Below are 18,914 nucleotides of genomic sequence, written 5' to 3' on the forward strand. Positions count from 1 at the left end.
CGGTAGCTGTCATGGCGGCCAGGCCAGGTGCAGGCGAGGGCGGAGCCAGACACGTGACCTTCCCCGCCCGGGGGAGGTTCCCTGCCTCGTCAGGTCACCCCCCTGCAGCCAGGTAGGTGGGGGGGTGGCGTGGGCCGGGCCTCCCAGGGCCGGACAGTGAAATAAAGCGCCAGGCGAGCTCCCGCCGGCTCTTTAAAAATGTACCTCGCCCCTTCGCCACCGTTCCCGCTCCCTGCGGTAAGCAGCCCTCTCGCGGCGACCCCCGTCTACGCCAGGAGCCCCCCACCGGCAGCCCGGCGCAAAATCTTGCGGCGTGCGCTGACACTGCATCTTGCCGTCAGCCCGGGAGACCCCCTGAGGCATGCCGTAAGAGTCCATTCGCCGTTCTCCGCGCAGGGTTGCAACATGGACTAACATCCCACTCCGCTTAGCCGCACCCTGGCTGGACCCACGCACGGCCCCCTTGGCGGCTCAGCTCCGCTGCACGCGTTACAAATGCCTTTGGCTGTTGCTGACCTCATCCTGCAACATGTAAATATAGTGGATCCCTCCCTTATCTCACAGTAAGGCACCGAGATATAAAATGTACCTATCCCGGTGACATCCCGCCACCCCTGCTACCTGCAGCTAAATGCAGCCCTGCGACAAGTAATGAAATCCATCTAGCCATGACCTATGGCAGGGTAATCTGCGATGAAAATCTTTGCAGCTATTATTACTGTATTTGTTTTATTATTTACAAGCATACTGTAGAGTCAGATACGGTGTTTTCTCCTGTTTACTGTTTAGGGCCCCAATCCTGCAATGGGCTTTCTGTGAGCCTGGATCTTTACCCCTATGGGGTTTCCCACTGGAGTGCTGCAGAAATCAGTGGGGGGAAATAACTTGGGTTCAGCTTGTCACGGAGTATGTGGGGCCTTGTGTATAAGCCCTGATCTTGTTTGCCCTTGAAGTCATTGGCAAAAATCCCATTAACTTCAATAGGAACATGAACAGATGCTATGGCCCTAATCCTGCAATTAGATCCTTGTGAGCAGACATGTCTCAATGTGCAGCCCCCTTCATTTCAGTTGGGCTTTATGTGAATGAAGGAGTCCATCCCCACAGATCTAATTGCAGGATTGGGTCACAGTTTCTGTGAAAGTAAATTTAGCTGAAGTAAGACTCTCTGACCACCGTTCTCCTGGAACCTTGCTGGAAATGGGATATTTATCTCATGGGGCTGCCGGAGCGCAGAACTCTGCCAATAGGAATTTATTGTTATATTTGGGAGGATTTAAATGTATAGCTACCAAGCCTCAAAATTAAGGTAATACAGACAACTTTAAAACCACCCTTCTATATGTAAAAAGAAAAGGAGGACTTGTGGCACCTTAGAGACTAACCAATTTATTTGAGCATGAGCTTTCGTGAGCTACAGCTCACTTCATCAGATGTTTACCGTGGAAACTGCAGCAGACTTTATATACACACAGAAATCATGAAACAATACCTCCTCCCACCCCACTGTCCTGCTGGTAATAGCTTATCTAAAGTGATCAACAGGTGGGCCATTTCCAGCAGGAGAGTGAATTTGTGTGGGGGGGTGGAGGGTGAGAAAACCTGGATTTGTGCTGGAAATGGCCCACCTGTTGATCACTTTAGATAAGCTATTACCAGCAGGACAGTGGGGTGGGAGGAGGTATTGTTTCATGATTTCTGTGTGTATATAAAGTCTGCTGCAGTTTCCACGGTAAACATCTGATGAAGTGAGCTGTAGCTCACGAAAGCTCATGCTCAAATAAATTGGTTAGTCTCTAAGGTGCCACAAGTCCTCCTTTTCTTTTTGCGAATACAGACTAACACGGCTGTTCCTCTGAAACCTTCTATATGTGAATTCTTTACCCTGGTTGTTATCAACAGCACTTAAGATGACTACCGCAGAAAGAGAATACAGGAGAAAAAAACATTTTTCACTGCCTTTTTTCCATTGATTGACTTTGTGGCATTTGACAGCACTTTGCATGTAGCCTTTCCCCCCCGTCATTTGTTTGGGTCTTTCGCACACCAACGGGAAAGCCAACCAATTTTTAAATATAGGAAAGTGTGGTTGCAAAGCCCTGGAAATTGGCAGCATGTCGTAGAGATAAGTGTAACCTCTGAAACAATTGTTAACTCTTTTAAAAAATGATCTTGTGTTGACTGTCTCTTTAAGTGTTAAGGGGAGCGGCTAGTGATGCAAAAACTATGTAAATGAAAGAGAGAGGAGAGAGAGATCAGAAGAACTGGAGGAGTGTTTCTGGCAAGTGATGCCCAGTTTGGTAAGGGGATGATACTAGTATTCAGTATATTTCAGTGCTGGGTTAGGTCTTTAGTTTTCCTTTTTCAGATCATGTCCTTAAAGGAGGAGTAAAGAAGTAAAATTCCCCCCCACTTCTTGTCCAACACTGACTGTAAGCTTGTATGTCACGTTAAGTGTGCCTAATACACTGAGATCCTTTGGGATGGAAAGTGGGATATAAATTTAACTTGTCGATATTTTTACTGGGGTTTGGAATCAGTTTTAAATGTTACATTTTAGGGGCAGGGTGAGCTTAATTATGTTTATGGTGCTGAAAAAATGTCTAATTTATTTTGCATTTCAGATTTGATATATTTTGAGGTTTGTGGGAGTTTGTAGCACCGCATGTTGCATAATGTATGTGTCGGGCATTTAGAATCTAAGGGAAAGTTAGATTTTCAGTTCATGGCTAAAGCTGGGAGTTGGTGCTGATTCTTAAAAAGAAAAGGAGTACTTGTGGCACCTTAGAGACTAACAAATTTATTTGAGCATAAGCTTTCGTGAGCTACAGCATCCAATGAAGTGAGCTGTAGCTCACGAAAGCTTATGCTCAAATAAATTTTAGTCTCTAAGGTGCCACAAGTCCTCCTTTTCTTTTTGCAAATACAGACTAACACGGCTGTTACTCTGAAACCAGTGCCGATTCTGCAGTTCGTTGCTGGGATGTTCCATTAAGGGTAAAAGTGACTTTTTAATTCTTTTTTAATCCTGTTCATTCAAGAAAGACAGACAGATACAGGGCATGAGGAAGTGCTGTTTCATTGATAGCCGTTTTGGAAAGATTGAGTGATGATGAGAGTTTAACGCCTTTCCTATCCATATCACTGACAAATCACAGTGAAAGCAAGTTAACAGCATCTGATGGCTGTGTGGTGTCCTGCATGTTATGAGTTTGGTAGGTCTGTCCATTTCTCTGTGGATAAGTGTCTACATGACAAAGACCATCAACAATCTCATCAGAGAGGCCAATGACTGAAAGAGCTAAGGAAGCCATAGCCCTTTTCTCTAGAGGAGCACCTCCGAGTTCTGGGTTGAAGTATGATGTATTGGCAAGAGTGGAAGATCAGATACTACTAAAGTGCTTAGGTAGATCAATGAGCATAATGTAAAGACCAAAAGAGGGCGGGAGGGATGGGCGGATAGGTACCTTCCCAAATAGCTTAAAGGGTTGCTAAAGGATGGTTGTGTAGCTAACGCACAGGACTGAAAGTCAGAATTCCTGAGTTCTGTTGCCAGCTCTGACCTTCCTCTCTCCGTGCATCAGGGGGCTCCGAGGCCAAATTCATTAATGTTTAGAAGTTGCTATGTAGGGTAGTGTACTACAGGCCTGATTCTGATCTGTCTCCACATTTGCCAGGGTGCGACTCCAGTGACTTTAGAGGAATTCCTTCCTATTTACACTGGATTATGCAAGCTCAGAATCAGGCCCCGTGTAACCCCAAAAATGTAACATAATTGCAGTCAGCTGTTTTATGTGTCTAGCCACGGCTGGCTGCAAGCCAAATACCACCTACCTAGAAATAAGCTTGAGGATTTCAAAAGGCTAGGATAAAGAGCTGCATGTTCTGTAGTTTGAGTTTTGCTAATCAGAATAGAAGGAACGTTTAGACAGGTTACCTTGGTTTTAAGTGCCCCTAACTTTTTTACACTTTTTATTGTTGTTATCACTCGAAATGCTTTAATGATTAAAAAAAAAGTCATTTGTTAAAATTAAAAAGATGAGTAACTCAGTAGGGGTTATTCTAGTAACCCACTAAAAGATACGTGCTTTGTTTAAGATAGCTATAAAAAATTAATTAAAAGTAAATACCTCAGAGCAGTCCGAGGGAGCTTTTTTTCGGGCAAGAAGCTGACACCCCAAACTCTGCAGCGGGAAGGCAACTGGCCATCGATGACCTGCTGTCACTTCCTCTAAACCATGTCAGACTTTGGAAATGATGTCTTGGAATGCTCTAAATCTGTTGCTATAACATAAATGTGTGTGTGCTTAAGGCTTAATAAAAAGTCGTTTTAAGTAAAAGCATCCTGATTTGTATCAATCATGTATTAGACAGAAAAACGGTGTCCCCATTGATTTATTCCTGACCCTGTCTGGAAAAAAAACAGCTAAATAACAACTGCTTTGTGTTCTGAAACCCTGAATAACAGATTGGCAAGCTAGTTGCCAGGAGTTGTGGTGAGGAAGGGTATGATTGATATAAACAGTTTGTTTGTTTATTTGCATATGCAAGGCACTATCATTAGATTGGCCAGTTTGTAGAATGCATCTGATTTGTCAAAGATTTCTTTGTCCATAGTCCTCTAATTCCAGTGCAACTTCCTCAAACACCATATTCCAGAGCAGAGTCAACTCCTTTGAGGAGAACCTTCTAGGAGGGATTGCCATGTAGCAGCAGAGCAGATTACAAATTCCGGCCAGTTACGAAAGGTAGCATCTAAACAGGTGAGTCTTAAGGCTTGAATTTCAAATAACTGTGGGATCTAATATGGGGAAGAAGATCCAGGGTCCAGGAGTGGAAGCTGATCAAAAGATCAAGCCCAGTATGTCAAGGCACTCTCAGCAATGCCTCCAAGCCAGAGTGAAGGGGACAGCTGGAATATAGGAGGGCAAAGGAGGTTGGTTTGGGAGGATCTCATATAGACACTGCTTCTGATCTCGCGTCTACATGTATAATTCCATTAACTTCAGAGGAGTTGCTCCTGGTTTACACCAGTGCAAGAGAAGAGAATCAGGCCCTGATGAGCAGCCAGTGCCTGTTCAGATAATGCCGTCAGATCTGGAGGTGCAGGAAGGTCTGTGCAAGTGACACCCCCCCGATCCCACTTGGGACAAGCTAAAATGCTACGGGGATGTTCGTTGCTCAAGTTGCCTGGGACTGACTGAGAACTCCAAGGTGGCAATCGCTGGGCACGCCGAACACTTCCCTCTTTCATCTTGGCTTTCACCAGGACACATCACAGACTGCCCCCTTCCCCCATGCCTCCAGCTACTATGATTGGACCACCCCCCTCCAGCTGCCTTGCCCTGGAGTTTGGGGCAGGGAGGAAAGTTGCCCACTCTGAGCCGTCTGTAAATCAGCTCTGCTCTGTTGATTTTCAGGGCCGATTTACACTAGCTGGGGCTCTGGCACCGATTCTGGAGCCTGGAGTTCGGGGACCCAATCAAATGGTTCTAGTGGGGGAGGCTTCGGCCTGCCCTGGGAGCAGCCATTGCACTATACCTCTGCTTCCTTTCCTGTTAGCTTTTAACCACAACAGGACTTTGCTTCTTGCTTTGTTATTTATTGTCCTGCATCCGGTTACGAGGGGCCTTATCAAAAATGTATCAAAGGTCCCAGGGGAACAAGAGAGGCACAGAGTGTTAGCCGGATTTATCCAGTCTGTAAATGAATTAGACCGTGGAAAGCCAAGCGGCTTGCACTGCGTCCAAGGGGAGACTCAGCCTTGCAGTGTTGGGATCAGGGTCCTACAGGGCAGCTTGAATTTACACCACGGGAATTCGGAAGGAAGCTGCTCCTTCGATCAGCTGGGCCCTACCTCAACCATCAACTGCAGCTATTTTGCTACCGGGCCTCCCCAACCTATTATTAGCTGCCAGGGGGGACTTCTCTTGCCAGTTCACACGCTTGCCATTACGCTGTTCACACAGGCCAGCTTGTTACACACGGGGCAGAGGTTGACGGCGCTTGGGACACTGCACTCACCCTTGAGGCTCTCTTCGTTCATTCCCCCAAGGCTTCGGGGAGGATGATCCCACCTGGGAAAGCGCTTTGTGCTGCTGGGATTATAGCCGGGCTCCTGGCTTTCTTTTGGAGAGACACCTTTAACCCAGGTAGGCGGAGAGAGGAAACAGCCAGAGCTTGGAAAGAGGCTTCCAGCGGTGCTGGAACAAATTGTATAGTGTGTGTGTGTGTGTGTGTGGAGGGGGGGTGTGTGGTTTGAGAGCCATTGAACCAAACTCTAACGCTTGTCTGTGATGGAAACCGCTTCCCGCAGCACCCCCAATTCCAGCACCTATGGAGGGTGAATGGAGGAGGGGGAGTGTTCCCAAACTGTGGTCTGTGGAATGCTTGCCTGTGGTCTAGAGAGACCACAGGTAGCTGCCTCTCCTTGTTTCCACCTGCAGAGAAGATCTGGGAATGAGCGACCGGGGATGGATTGCTTCATGATTCCCTGTTCTGTTCATTCCCTCTGGGGCACCTGGCGTTGGCTACTGTCCAAAGACAGGATACTGGGCTAGATGGACCTTTGGGCTGACCCAGTATGGCCATTCTTATGTCTGTGAAAGCAGCTGGGATCAAGAAAGAGCCAACCTAGCTGCATTTATTAGGGGCCATTCCTATATGCGAGGTAGAGAACAGGCAGTGTGGTCTAGTGGATAGTACACTGAACTGTGACTCAGGAAACCTGAGTTCTGTTCCCTTCTTTGCCACTGACCAGCGGTGTGACCTTGGGTATGTCACTTTCCTTGTCTAGCTCCATTCCCTCACTCCCTTTTTTTGTCTGTTTAGATCATAATCTCTCCCAGTGCCTCATTTTTCCACCTGTAAATGGGCAAGCCCCTTCGTTTTCAGTGTGAATCCGTTCTTACTGAAAAAATCCCGGGTTTTACAAAAAGTAGTATTCCTTTTTTTCTGATTTTCACCCTACTTTTGTATCATTCAGATATATAAAAATAACTGGTTTTATTAGGGAAATGCAGTACATTGCATGAGATCTATGTATTACGATAATACATTAGTCTGTGTGTATACTCAAAGCTGCCTGTTGAAATAAGACTCTGTATTAGTCTAGAAGATACACACAGTAAACAAACAGGCCCGCACGCAAGCTCTGCAGTGCGTGCGCATCTGAATGTACTGATGAATGTCACGCCTGCCACATATACTTTTCAAGCTGTTAGCAGATAACGGTTTAAAGATTTGACACACTACCATGGGAAGAAAGTGAAAATCTGTAACAGAATACGTTTCAGAACACAAGGAAGTATTCAAAAGTTTAAAAAAAAACAAAACCGGGAAAAGGACGAAGTTGAGTGTTTGTGCGGCAAAAGATGTATCCCAATTATTAAATGTAAACGGGGCCGGCTCTAGGGTTTTTCCTGCCCCAAGCAAAGAGAGCACAACTGTCCAAGCGAAAGAAAAGGGGTGGCCAGAAAGCCGCCCCTGGAATTGTGCCGCCCGAAGCATGTGCTTGCTTTGCTGGTGCCTAGAGCCGGTCCTGAATGTAAATATTTATAGGCTAGCAGTTCTAAGTCTACAACAGTAAACTCATCGTTCTAATGAACAGTTTGATTTGGGGATTAGCGTTCTATTGTTTTTGAAAACTCAAAGATGTGTTTTGAGTTCTGTGTTAATTCTGCAGCAAACCATGTTGAATTCCATTCATCAAAGCATTAATCTACTGACTGTTTTTCCCCTGTCTTTCCGTCCACCGAAATAAACCCAGATATTCACCCAGAAAAGATTATTACTAGTTTTTTCCGCCAGTTTTCACCCGTTTTTGTTGTTGTAGAAATAAACACCAACCAATTCCCGGGAAAATAAAAACCGAAAACAAAGGGCCCTAAAAATAGGTAATAACAGGGCTTCCTGTTTATTTAGACTGTGAGCTCTTTGGGGCAGGGACTGTCCTCACTACGTGAACGTACAGTGCCTAGCGCAGACGAGCTCTGATCTCAGTTGCTGTTGTACAAATAATAAGGAAAGAGGTACTACAGTAGGAGCAGCAGTGCCAGCAGGAGTGACCCGCTCCCCTCGGGGCTAGGGGAACGTAGAGCAGTTATGCAAGACAGCTGCAAATGTTCAGTAAGTGGTCACAGACCAACTGGTGACATTTCTGCACAGAGTGGGGTAGGAGAGTTGGTGGCACAGCCATCTCTATTGAATGCTCCTTAGACCCTATGATGAGGATGTCCAGGTGAATAAAGACCGCTTTAATATAAGTCTTACTGGGGCAGATGGGGCTCTTCAGATGTGTTAGGCGGCTCACCGAAGAGAAGGGAGACTCTGATTTCAAACCCAAGGCATCAGGCATGGACAGCCAGCATGTAAAAGCCTGTCAATAGACATGCTCATGGGAACTGATAGCCACGTTAAGTGTACCCCAGAGAGCTAGGGCGTTCCCTGCAAGCAGCACACTATAGCCTTCCTTGCGTGTTGTAACAGGGCAAGGAGCAAGTGAGTAAGCTGAAATCTGCACGTTGGAAAGTAGGAACACTGACTGGGAGAATTTTGGAGCTATGTGTGGTCTTAAAGGGGAGAAGAAGAAATGTGATGTGTACAAGAGACCAACTGGAAGGGTTGTAAAGCCAAGATGCTGGCGGAGGGTTACCAAATCCTCAGGGAGTTCAACATCCTAAAACAGTATTGGAGTTGTTCTGGATGAAACCATGCAGAAGCATGTGATACAGGTTACCAGAAAGTCAGACTGACTGATAAGGGTCAGACTGTTCAGGGAAGAGGTAACGAGCCATATAATACGGGGGTATTTACTAAAGTTAGGAGTGGATCAAAGAGTAAAAGAGGAATTTTTCAATGAGTTGTTGTTGTCCTTTATTGGAAACATACCATCCAACGAGAAGATAATTATCAGAGCAGATCTAAATGCACATGTTGGAACTGGAAAGACTGGATATGAAAATCCATGGAGGGCACAGAACTGGAACCAGAAACTCCAAGAGGACACGATCCTACAGACTTGTCTTGCGCTGGGCTTGGTGATCGTAAACACACGCTTTCAGAAGAGGGAAAGCCACCTTGTAACTTATGCCAGTGAAGGATACAAGTCCCAAATTGATTTCCTTGTAATGAGAAGAAGGAACAGATCATGAATAATCGATTGGAAGGTAATACCCAGCAAGCGCATTGTGAGACAGCACAGACTTCCCCTTATGGACTTCAGAATGCGACAGAATGCGGAAATATCTGAATGCCTGGGCTCCAAAAAGGCCTAAGTGGTGGAAACTTAAAGATGGATGTGAAAAAACCTTCAAACAAGGAGAAAGGCGTAGACTTACTGACTGGTTCAAACTAACATCAGCTCTGCTGGAAACGGCACATGAAGTCCTAGGAGTGACGAAACCAGTGGCAGATAGGATAAGAAGAGAGACTTGGTGGTGCAATCCTCAAGTTCAATAATCCATTGAGGAAAAAAATGAGTGCACCTTCAAAAAAGGGCAGGCCAATAGCTTGAGCAGTGATAAGATGGCATCTTTTGAGGCAAAAAAGGAGGCTAAAAAGTGTTGCAGCAGCTTAAAGTATGGTCTGTGACGAGCTATATAACTGACAAGGAGGACATGAGGGAGGGAAGACCATCTGTAGACTCACCAAGGCAAGAGAGAAGATGATGAGGGATGTGAACAAGTTTGCTTACATTAGAAATTAATGTGGCATATTGCTAATGAATGGGGAATCAACCAACAAAGTTTGGAGTGATTATTTTTCAAGAGTGATGAATGAGAAATTAAGGACACGTAAGCTGAACTGGGATGTGATAATTACATAGAATCATAGAGTTGTAGGACTGGAAGGGACCTCGAGAGGTCTTCCAGTCCAGTCCCCTGCACTCAAGGCAGGACTAGAAGGCTTAAACGAAGAGAAGTTGAAGAGGCGCTTAGGAAAATGAAAAAGGAGAAAGCATCTGGCCCAAATGAAGTATCAGTGGATGCAGTGAAGTCCTTGAGGAGGGAAGGCATCAAGTATTTTACAAGTTTGTTCCATGGTATTCTTAAGAAAGAGAAAATGCCAGATGAGTGGCATAAAAGCTTTGTCGTGCCTACTTTTAAACACAAAGGAGCTCTTCCACGGTGTGTTAATGATCTTCCAATTAAGCTGATGTCACAAGCTATGGAAGTAGTGCGAGAGAAGATTACTGAAAAGTGTCTGCATGGGATGGTTGATATCTGGAATGGTCTCTTGCCATACTTCCTATCTTTCCTACACAGTGGGATAGTTTCCAATCTTGAGCGCTCCCTGCATCAGTAATTGTAATTCCTTTCATTCTTCTTTCACTAACACTTTTTTCTTGTGCTCTCTCCCTCTCCCCACCCCCCAAGACAGCATCTCTGGTGCCAGAGTTCTCCTGACCGGAGCCAGCACTGGGATTGGAGAGCAGATGGCATATCACTACTCCAGGTTTGGTGCAGAAATAGTTCTGACTGCCAGGAGGGGAACACTGCTGCAGAAAGTAAGAGTCTCCTCACACAGGAGAAGGCAGAATGGGGGGGAAGATGTGGCCGTTAAAAATATTAGGATGTAGAGCTGGTCAGAAATTTTCCACCAAAACTGTCTTTTGACAGAAAACGGTGGGAGAGGGAGGGTTGACTAAATGATTTTTTACATGAAATGTGTCTGCTTTCTGTAGAAAAATGTTGATTTTCTGTCTTTGCTGAAAAACACTCCCAAATCAAAATCGTTCAATTGTGAAATGCTGCTGCAGTGCTTTTTGGGAGCTGTAGTTTGGGTGCCTTGTGCTCCCATTCTTGTCAATGGGCCAAAATCTCCAGCCGGACTTCATCTCCCACGATGCAGTGCCACCATATGACTGCCATGATGCACCACCTCCCCCCTCACCAAAGCGGGGATGCTGTGGTGCATCATTGGAGATGTAGTCCAAGAGGGAACCCAACCTGTCGAGGAGACATGGGAGCACGTGACTCGGGACTACAACTCCCATGAGGCACTGGAGCAGCATTTCGGAATTGAAATATTTCCATTCTCAAGCAAAATATTTCACTGAAAACTCAAAATTTTCTTTGAGGAGATAAAAAAAACATTTTCCAACCAGCTCAAATAAGTTGGATATACAAATTCATCCATCCCTAGAGTACAGAAATCATGTGAGAACAGGCCCAGTGTAAGGTTCTGAGCTGATGGGAAGGGATGGGACTCTGGGAAGGGGAATGTAAGGACATTGCACTAGGACTGGGCTCACCTAAGCCTGTTTCAGTGTCTCGTTTGGGCTTCGTTCACATTTGGGCATATCACACAGCTCTGGCAGTGCAAAGGGGCCTTGTAATATGAGTACTCCAGGCCCCTTTGCCATGTCATAGGCTTAGGCTTGTCTGCATTTGCGAGTTATTTCAGATTAAGGTAGGTCATGAATTTAAAGCACAATTCTGGAATCGTTTTTCATGTGGACACTGTTATTCTGGGTTAAGGTCGGGTGTTATTTTAAAGTGTTATAATTATTCCTGGGTTAATGTCCTCATGTAGATAAGTCCTTTAAGGTAAATGAGAATCGCTCCCTTTTGGGTTGGATGGAAGTAAATGTGGGTGTAAAGTGTGTGACTTTGTTCATAGTTGGCTCTTCTTGACCATGGCATGAAAACAGTGAGGGGAATGAAGTAGCAGCCCCTCGTCTCTCCGCACCAAAGAAAAGTAGACTTAGATCCGTCTGTTGTTGTTATTCCCCTAGGTGATGGAGAAATGTCTGCAGCTGGGAGCAAAGCGAGTCTTTTACATCCAGGCCGATATGTCTTCCCCTCAAGCCCCGGAAAAGGTGGTGCAGTTTGCTTTGCAAAAATTGGGTGTGTATTGGGCTGTCTGAAGAAAAGCGACTGATGCTGTGGGGGGGATCCCAGGTGTCCATGTGAAAGTCAGCCTGAGACTATAACAATTCCAGATCCCCCGGGGCTGGAGGAGAATATGGTTGCAGCTGTCTCATTTTGAATGGCCTGGTGGGAAAGGTTCCCTAATAATACCGAATTCCTGGGTCTGATTCTCATTCACACCAAGGCTCCTTTGCACCTCTCCGCTCACGTAAAGCACCCTCAAAGTGCGTGTACGTTCATATCCATTGCACCCTGCCAGAGCAGCGTTAAGGGGCCTTGCCTCAAACGAAAGTCAAGCCCTCTGTCTTTCAGGGGCGTTAGCTTATTAACCCTCATGATGCCTCTCTGAGGAAGGGATGGAGGGAGAGCAGTATTGTTCTCATTTGACGGGGAAAACTGAGGCACGGCACAGTTCAGGTCACTGCTTCAAATTCAGACCTAGTTACTATGATGGCTGGTACTATATAAATACCAGCAAGATTAGATCAGACAGATCTGGCCTAGCTGGAGACTGTTGTTCCCATGTAGGCTGTAATGAGCTCTCAGTCCAGTTCTTAATGGACACGTGTCCACATCGCAGACAGCACCATCCCAGCTGGTCTCAGGTGCTCCTTCTCATTGGTAGCCTCCACCAGGAGGCCAAGGACTCTGTGGGCTGTGGAGGTTGAACCTTTGGGAGTGGGCTCCTCTGGATCGAGGTGGAATCCAATAGGTGGGACAATGCGGGCAGACTTTCCCTGGGCAGGGGGGAAGCCGGGCTGCAGAAGGCAGGAGCAGGCTTCAGCAGAGGTCTTTGTCCTCCAGGGATGCCAAGGCTGGAAAAGAAGGATGGCCCAGTGATTAGGGTTTTAGCTGAGGACTTTGGCTTCAATTCCCTGCTCTGCCACAGCTTTCCTAGGTCACCTTGGGTAACTCACTTCATCTCTCTGTGGCTCAGTTCCCCATAATACCCTGCCCTGCTTCACAGGGAGTTGTGAGGGTAACTACATTAGAAAGATTTCAGGGTGCTCAGACTCTGCTGTTATGGGGGTCATGTAAGTACCTTAGATAGGCCCTCATGTGATTCTGTCTCTCTCTGGATCATGCCTGGCCCAGTTTCTCTCAGGCTGCGTCACACCCAGCACTGGTAACCCAATTAAGGGCAGTCAGAACTGGGAGCCACAGTCCTGGGAAGGTCTCTATTCACCCAGCTCCCTCTGTACATCCTGCCTCGATCCTGGTAACGCAGCAGGAAATTCAGAGATGCGTGGGAAAGCTGAGCTGCAAGATTCCCCAGGTCACAAGCTGCCAAACAGGGCTTCCCTTGCTGTGCAACTCTCTTGAAGGGTTTCCTTTCATTTACTACAAACATGGTGGGTGGCTTTTCCTTTCCTGCGCTGGCTCTGCTATTGATCGGTTTAAGCCGTGTTGCCTTGGTTGGAGCCAGGCGAGTGGGAGTCAGGACTCCTGGGTTCCGCTCCTGGCTCCAAGGGTGACCTGGGTTCATTCTCTTTTGGCCTGACATGTCTTTATGTAGCCCCCATCGCTGTTGTGGCTGAGTGCCTCAGTGTCCCCACCTCAGCCAGTGATGGATGGATGTGTGAGGAGGGTACCTTGTGTGTCTATTCCAGCCTGGTAGTGGTTGAAATCTCAGCAGTGCCCTTGATTGATAGGGGGGTGCAAACTGGGTCGAGCCAACTCCAGCTGCCTAGCGCCCAAGGGGCAGCTGTCTTTGCTGTGTGTGTGTCCCAGGGGATACTCAACAATGCCTGCAGCTACCCTCTTCTTTTGAAATGGAGATGCAGCTTGCAGGGACTACACTTCCCACCAGGCAATGCTTCACCTGGAGCCAAGTGGCACTGCAAAGAGACACCCATTGCCATCTCTTTAGGTGCTGCCTGGGGGGTCCCGAGGAGTTGCCTTGACTGGGCACATCCTGGGCTCCCGCTGGTGGACTCTTCCCAGCAGCCCAAAGGAAAGAGCTAGCTGGTTTTCTTCCTCCTTTATGCTGCATCTGTTGACCCATGGATGGCCCCGTACCTGACCCCCAGCCTGTTCTGCTGCTTGTAGGGGGACTGGATCACCTGGTGCTGAACCACATTGGCGGGACCCCTTTCCGGATGTGGGACGGAGACGTGGAACACACCCGCTGGCTCATGCAGGTGGGTTTCTGCAGCAGAGAGAGAGAGACACGGGGCAAATGCAGATTGGGGGCAACGCCACTGAAGTTGACTCTAAACAAGGGTGAAATGAAAAGGTCCGTAATGCTTTGCTGCTGATTGAGAAGCCCGCCGAGATGTGAGGGAGGTGGATGTAGGTAGCTGATCTAGTTAGGTCATTGCCATTCAGCCTCCTGTTTATCCAGCTCTCTGTCTGTCTGATTTCTAGGGCACCAATCAGTGTAGTAGCTAGTGAGGGTGTGTAACTTGGCAGTGGCTTCTAGGACGCAACTTACAGATGCAGGGTTTTCTGTTGAATCACTCCAGTGAGTAGCCAGCTACTGTTCTATAGATATATGGGCCTATGCCATGGTAACGGACTGATGTATATGCTAATAAGCTTGAATTAAAAGGCCTAGTAGGAGAAGGGCACACCAACATTAGTAGGGTGAGGAAATACCGATAAGGAAAAGGGGCTCAAACACCTACTGAATGTGCATTAGGCATTAGCGTAACCTCTGATTAAAAGGTGGCACTCAGCCCATGCACTCCAGGGAGATTTCCTGGAACGTGCCAGGCCAAGCACCACTCGTGGGTCATTTTACCTACTACAGGGTTCCCTGCAAAGGATGGTGTGAGTATGCAAGTTCTGGCTGCTTGTATTGTCTAGATCTACTTTGCTATGTTGTAGAGTTTGTGATAGTGCTGATGGTGCTAATAAAACTATTGCAAATTCAAAAGGTCTTCCCTAAGTCTGAGTGTCTCTCTCACATACGCCAGGGCCCTCGCTCTGAAATTCATTGTAATACTGTGACGGATCTAGAGGCAAGCAAACACTGCCAAACCATGGAATGTTAAATTGGGAAATCTAAATAATGCCTAACCAATAGATCAGGCAACTGATGTCAGGTTTTAGGACCCTCAGATGCTGAGCTGTTTTACTGACTCATCTGAGAGGCCAGATCAGGTGAGTCCTACTAGCTCCATTCCAGGTTATGAAAGGGCTTGAGCCTCTTCTCAGAAGAAGAAGTAGGGGTCAGGGGTAGAGAGATCCTGGAGGGAAAAAAACAGTCAAGCTCAGGAGAAAACTTAGTCTGATGTTTATTCTTTGTTAATTAAGTTCACAATAAAGGTAAACCCAGGAAGGCGGTAACTTTGGACCAAAACCAGGGTGTTAGGATCTGGGTGGGGAATGCCACTGTCTAACAGGCTGAAAACCAGAGAACAGCTGGCTGCTTCTTGGAATTCTTGGTAAATGTGTAGCAATAACCTTAACTCTGGCCCCTCCTCGTTAATCTGAAATCTTAAAGTGCCCCAAAATGTAGTGTTCCCATTATCCTATCAGTCCAGACCCCCAGATAGGTGCAACCTTTCCCTGGATGCTTTATGTAGCAAATCAAGCACCTGGCCCCTTTCATTTCATGACCTCTATCCTGGGTGGGTGACCCAATCCCCAGCCCTCCCACTGAACAGATGTTTCGTTTTGGCCTTGGCTGCCACGTTCCCATTCCTTTCACGTCTCATCTCCTTTCATTCCAGGTGAATTTCCTGAGTTACGTGGCCTTGGCGTCTGCAGCTCTTCCCATCCTGGCTGAGAGTAAAGGATCTCTGATTGTGGTTTCTTCCCTCACAGGTCAGTGCTTGAAACCTGCACAGAGCTATGGCTGATAAAGACGGCAGCCCCACCCACCCCCCACCCGCTCATGCAATGCCTCAGCTTGATCCTGCATGAGTTTCTAAGCCCTGCCTGCCGCAATCTTCAGAACTGCAGTGTGAATGGGACTCTGGCCCTTGGCAGGGCGTCTCTGGATCACATCATTTCATGTTCCTATAGGGCTTCCCACCTTCAAAGCACTTCCCAGGGCATATACCCACTGCGGTGGCCGAGTGTATGGGAGGGCAGCAGCCAAACCACCACACGAGATATTTTGGCCGAGAGTGTGAACTGATTGCTACAGGCAGGGGGCAGCCCGAACAGCAAGGAATCTTTTCCCCCCACGTGCATGATGATTGTCCTAGTGCATTATGGGATTGGATGTTTCCGTCTTCTGATGCATCCACTGCTGGAATGAGGAAACTAGCTGGAGCAATGGTCTGATGCAGTGTAGCAAATCCTCTGTTCCTATGTGCTCCTTCCAGGGGGTTCTCTCCCAGCTGTGCCCTCACCCTCTGTCTTGTTCTGCCAGCCGTTTCACTTGGTTTCCTCTCCTCATGTTTTCCTTTCTAGGAAAAATCTCAACTCCCTTCACAACCTCTTACTCTGCCACCAAGTTTGCTCTGGATGGATTCTTTAGCTCCCTGCGCCACGAGCTCGCTATGCAGAAGCAAGACGTATGCATCACACTGTGCATCTTGGGGCTGATCGACACTGAAATGGCTTTGGAGAAGACAAGGTATGTGTGTGTGTGTGCAGAAGAATGTGTGTGCGAGAGTGTGTGCCTGCATGCAGGCGTTCACATGGGTGCAAGAGAACGTATGGTGCGAGAATGCATCGGTGGGTATTCCTGCATGTGCGTACATGAGTGTGAGTTAGCGTGCCCACGTCTGGGTATGCACTAGTGCGTGCAGGGATGAGAGTGGAAGGGTGTGCATGCATGTGCATCTGGATACGTGCATCTGGGTGCACTTGTGCATGCGAGTGTGCACGGCCCCGGTTTGCTGGTTTGCATCTTTCACTCCTGAGATGTCGGTTCGCACAGAGCAGGCCAGCGCGGTGACAGGGGGGGTTTGTATGACCGGGTGACTGTTCCCTTCCAGGGGCAAGGTGTACATGAGCGCCTATCCAGCCGCTGAAGCCGCGCTGGCCATCATCAAAGGCGGAGCCACCAGGGCACGGGAGGTGTTCTACCCCTGGTGGCTGGAGCTGCTGTGCTGCCTGCGGGACTGGTTCCCCAACCAAAGGGATGTCGTTATACAGAGCTTCTATAACTACACCAGCGCCTGAGTGATGCAGAACCGCCATTCCCTTCGCCCTGCAAGTACAGGCGCAAGGCCCTCGGCTCCTGCTGGGGTCAAGGTCAGCCATTGGCTTCAGTGCGAGCAGCATTTGGACCTGGAACAAGAAATATCCGGAAATCCTTGGCTAAGGGTCCAGTAGCAACCTTAGCTCTGACCCCTCCTCTGTCCCCATCAACCTTAACTCTGACCCCTCCTCTGTCTACATCAACTTTAGCTCTGACCCCTCCTTTGTCCCCATGAACCTTAACTCTGACCCCTCCTCCATCCGTATCAATGCCTGACCCGTCCTTCTTCCCCATCAACCTTAACTCTGACCCCAACTCTGTCCCCATCAACCGTAACTCTTTACCTGTTCTGCTCCCTGTCTGTTCCATGCATGCTCCAAAGACCTCGCACTGTCGTCTGATTGACGCTACCTCAGCGTCTCATGCCCCTTGCCGCATTGACTCCAGCCTCTGCAGCCTCATCCATCCATTCATATGGGCTGGAGTCTCCCCTCTGCCCCAGCCCACGATCTCCCAGGGCTAGGGATAAAGACTTCTCAGATGCAGGATAGAAACCATCCTCCCAGCTGGGAAACCTACCTGTCACCCCCACCTCAATGACACCCCCCCCCCCCAGCTGCTATGGAATCCAGTGGATTTTGTGGGTGCTCCGCCCTTCTGAAAATCAGGCTATTTTAAGACCCTGGCAAAGCTAATTTGAATGAACGAGCGAGGCAGCTTGGCCACCGCAAGGTGGCAGTAGTTCGCAGTGATTGGCAGCGCAGAACCTGAGCTGTGGACAAGATTAGTTTGGTGGCTTTCTCCAGGGCATGGGGCCAAATACCATTCAGTTAAGCTCAGGGAATTCACGTAGTGCTTCTAGGCTGGCAGTGTAACGGTAGCAGTGAACTGGACCACAGAGGGGTCTCGCACTCAGACTAGTGCTGGGCCTGGTGCTTATAACTCAGGTAACTGACAATGCCCAAGTAACTGTCGTACAAAGTTGTTCCCATGTGAGCCGAGTTGTTAGATTCGTTCGTGCGCTGCCTGGAGGGGGAGGGATGGCGAACAGCTGCGGGGTGGTCTTTGAAAGAGATGGGTGAGACGGAGAAAGTAAAAACAGAGCAGAGACGAAATCCTGCCTCAGTGGAATTTTGCTGGCTTCTAGGGGACCAGGGATTTAAGAAGGAAGGGTCTGTTTAAGTGTGGGTAGCTACTTGGGAGTGGAGACAGTAGTCAAATCAGAGAAATGTAGGGCTGGAAGGGACCTCAAGAGGTCACCTCGTCCAGCCCCCAGTGCTGAGGCAGGATTAAATATACCAGTCCCCAAAAGTTTACAGTCTAAACAGACCAGAGGCAGATTATTATAGCCCTGTTGAATTGAGTCCCAGAGAGAGATGGACTGATTCGCCCAAGGTCCTACAGGGACTCTGGCAGAGCTGGGAATCAACCCCCAGGTCCTAGGCCTTTAATCACAAGGCCACCCTGCTGCCCTGCCAACAGAGCTGTTCACAATCAAGATGAAGGCAGAGAAAATAAAGCAGAGTTGGGCAAAAAGCCCCCGAGCGTTGTTTCCTGCAGGCGTGCCGAGCCCGGCCGTCCGGCTTCCAGATCCGTCAGAAACGTCCAACCTCAGCCCCACGCCAACAGTCGGCCCCTGCTTGGCTTTCCAAAAGCAGCATCGTTTCCGGTCTAGGCTGCAGGCTGTCTTAGCGCTCCCGGGTCCAGAGTGGCTCTATTATTCAATTCCGGATGTTGGGGAACCGTCTTTCCGTCCGTGAGCAGTGGGGCTGGTGGAGGCTGAGGGTACGAGCAGGAACTGTAGACGACTCTTAGGGATCCAGCCCAGAGTTCTGCTTCCTCCCTTGTGCAGCTGGACACAGTGGCATTCCAGCAGCACCTCGCAGGCTGGAGAATGCCCTTTAAGGACGTGTGGAGGGGATTTGGAAGTGGCTCCGGGG

General features: G+C 48.2%; 1 protein-coding gene across 12 annotated transcripts; it reads left to right on the forward strand.

The window, feature by feature from the left end:
* Nucleotides 1-18,510, forward strand: HSD11B1L (hydroxysteroid 11-beta dehydrogenase 1 like). 12 transcript variants are annotated; one of them, XM_073323732.1, is made up of 10 exons: nt 1-112; nt 2,195-2,300; nt 2,930-4,763; nt 5,970-6,152; nt 10,377-10,507; nt 11,738-11,849; nt 13,923-14,014; nt 15,551-15,644; nt 16,239-16,404; nt 16,769-18,510. In XM_073323732.1, exons 4-10 carry the CDS (start codon nt 6,068-6,070, stop codon nt 16,953-16,955), a joined length of 867 nt encoding a protein of 288 aa, XP_073179833.1. In that variant the 5' UTR covers nt 1-112; nt 2,195-2,300; nt 2,930-4,763; nt 5,970-6,067; the 3' UTR covers nt 16,956-18,510. The 12 variants fall into 12 exon arrangements, with proteins under 12 accessions (XP_073179833.1, XP_073179838.1, XP_073179836.1 ...); XM_073323737.1 differs by lacking the exon at nt 2,195-2,300 and having other exon boundaries at nt 2,930-2,997; nt 4,618-4,763; XM_073323734.1 differs by lacking the exon at nt 1-112 and adding an exon at nt 119-237.
* The last annotated feature ends 404 nt before the right edge of the window (nt 18,511-18,914 follow it).

The sequence above is a fragment of the Lepidochelys kempii genome, chromosome 25 (assembly GCF_965140265.1).
Source record: "Lepidochelys kempii isolate rLepKem1 chromosome 25, rLepKem1.hap2, whole genome shotgun sequence".
Lineage (NCBI taxonomy): Eukaryota > Metazoa > Chordata > Testudines > Cheloniidae > Lepidochelys > Lepidochelys kempii.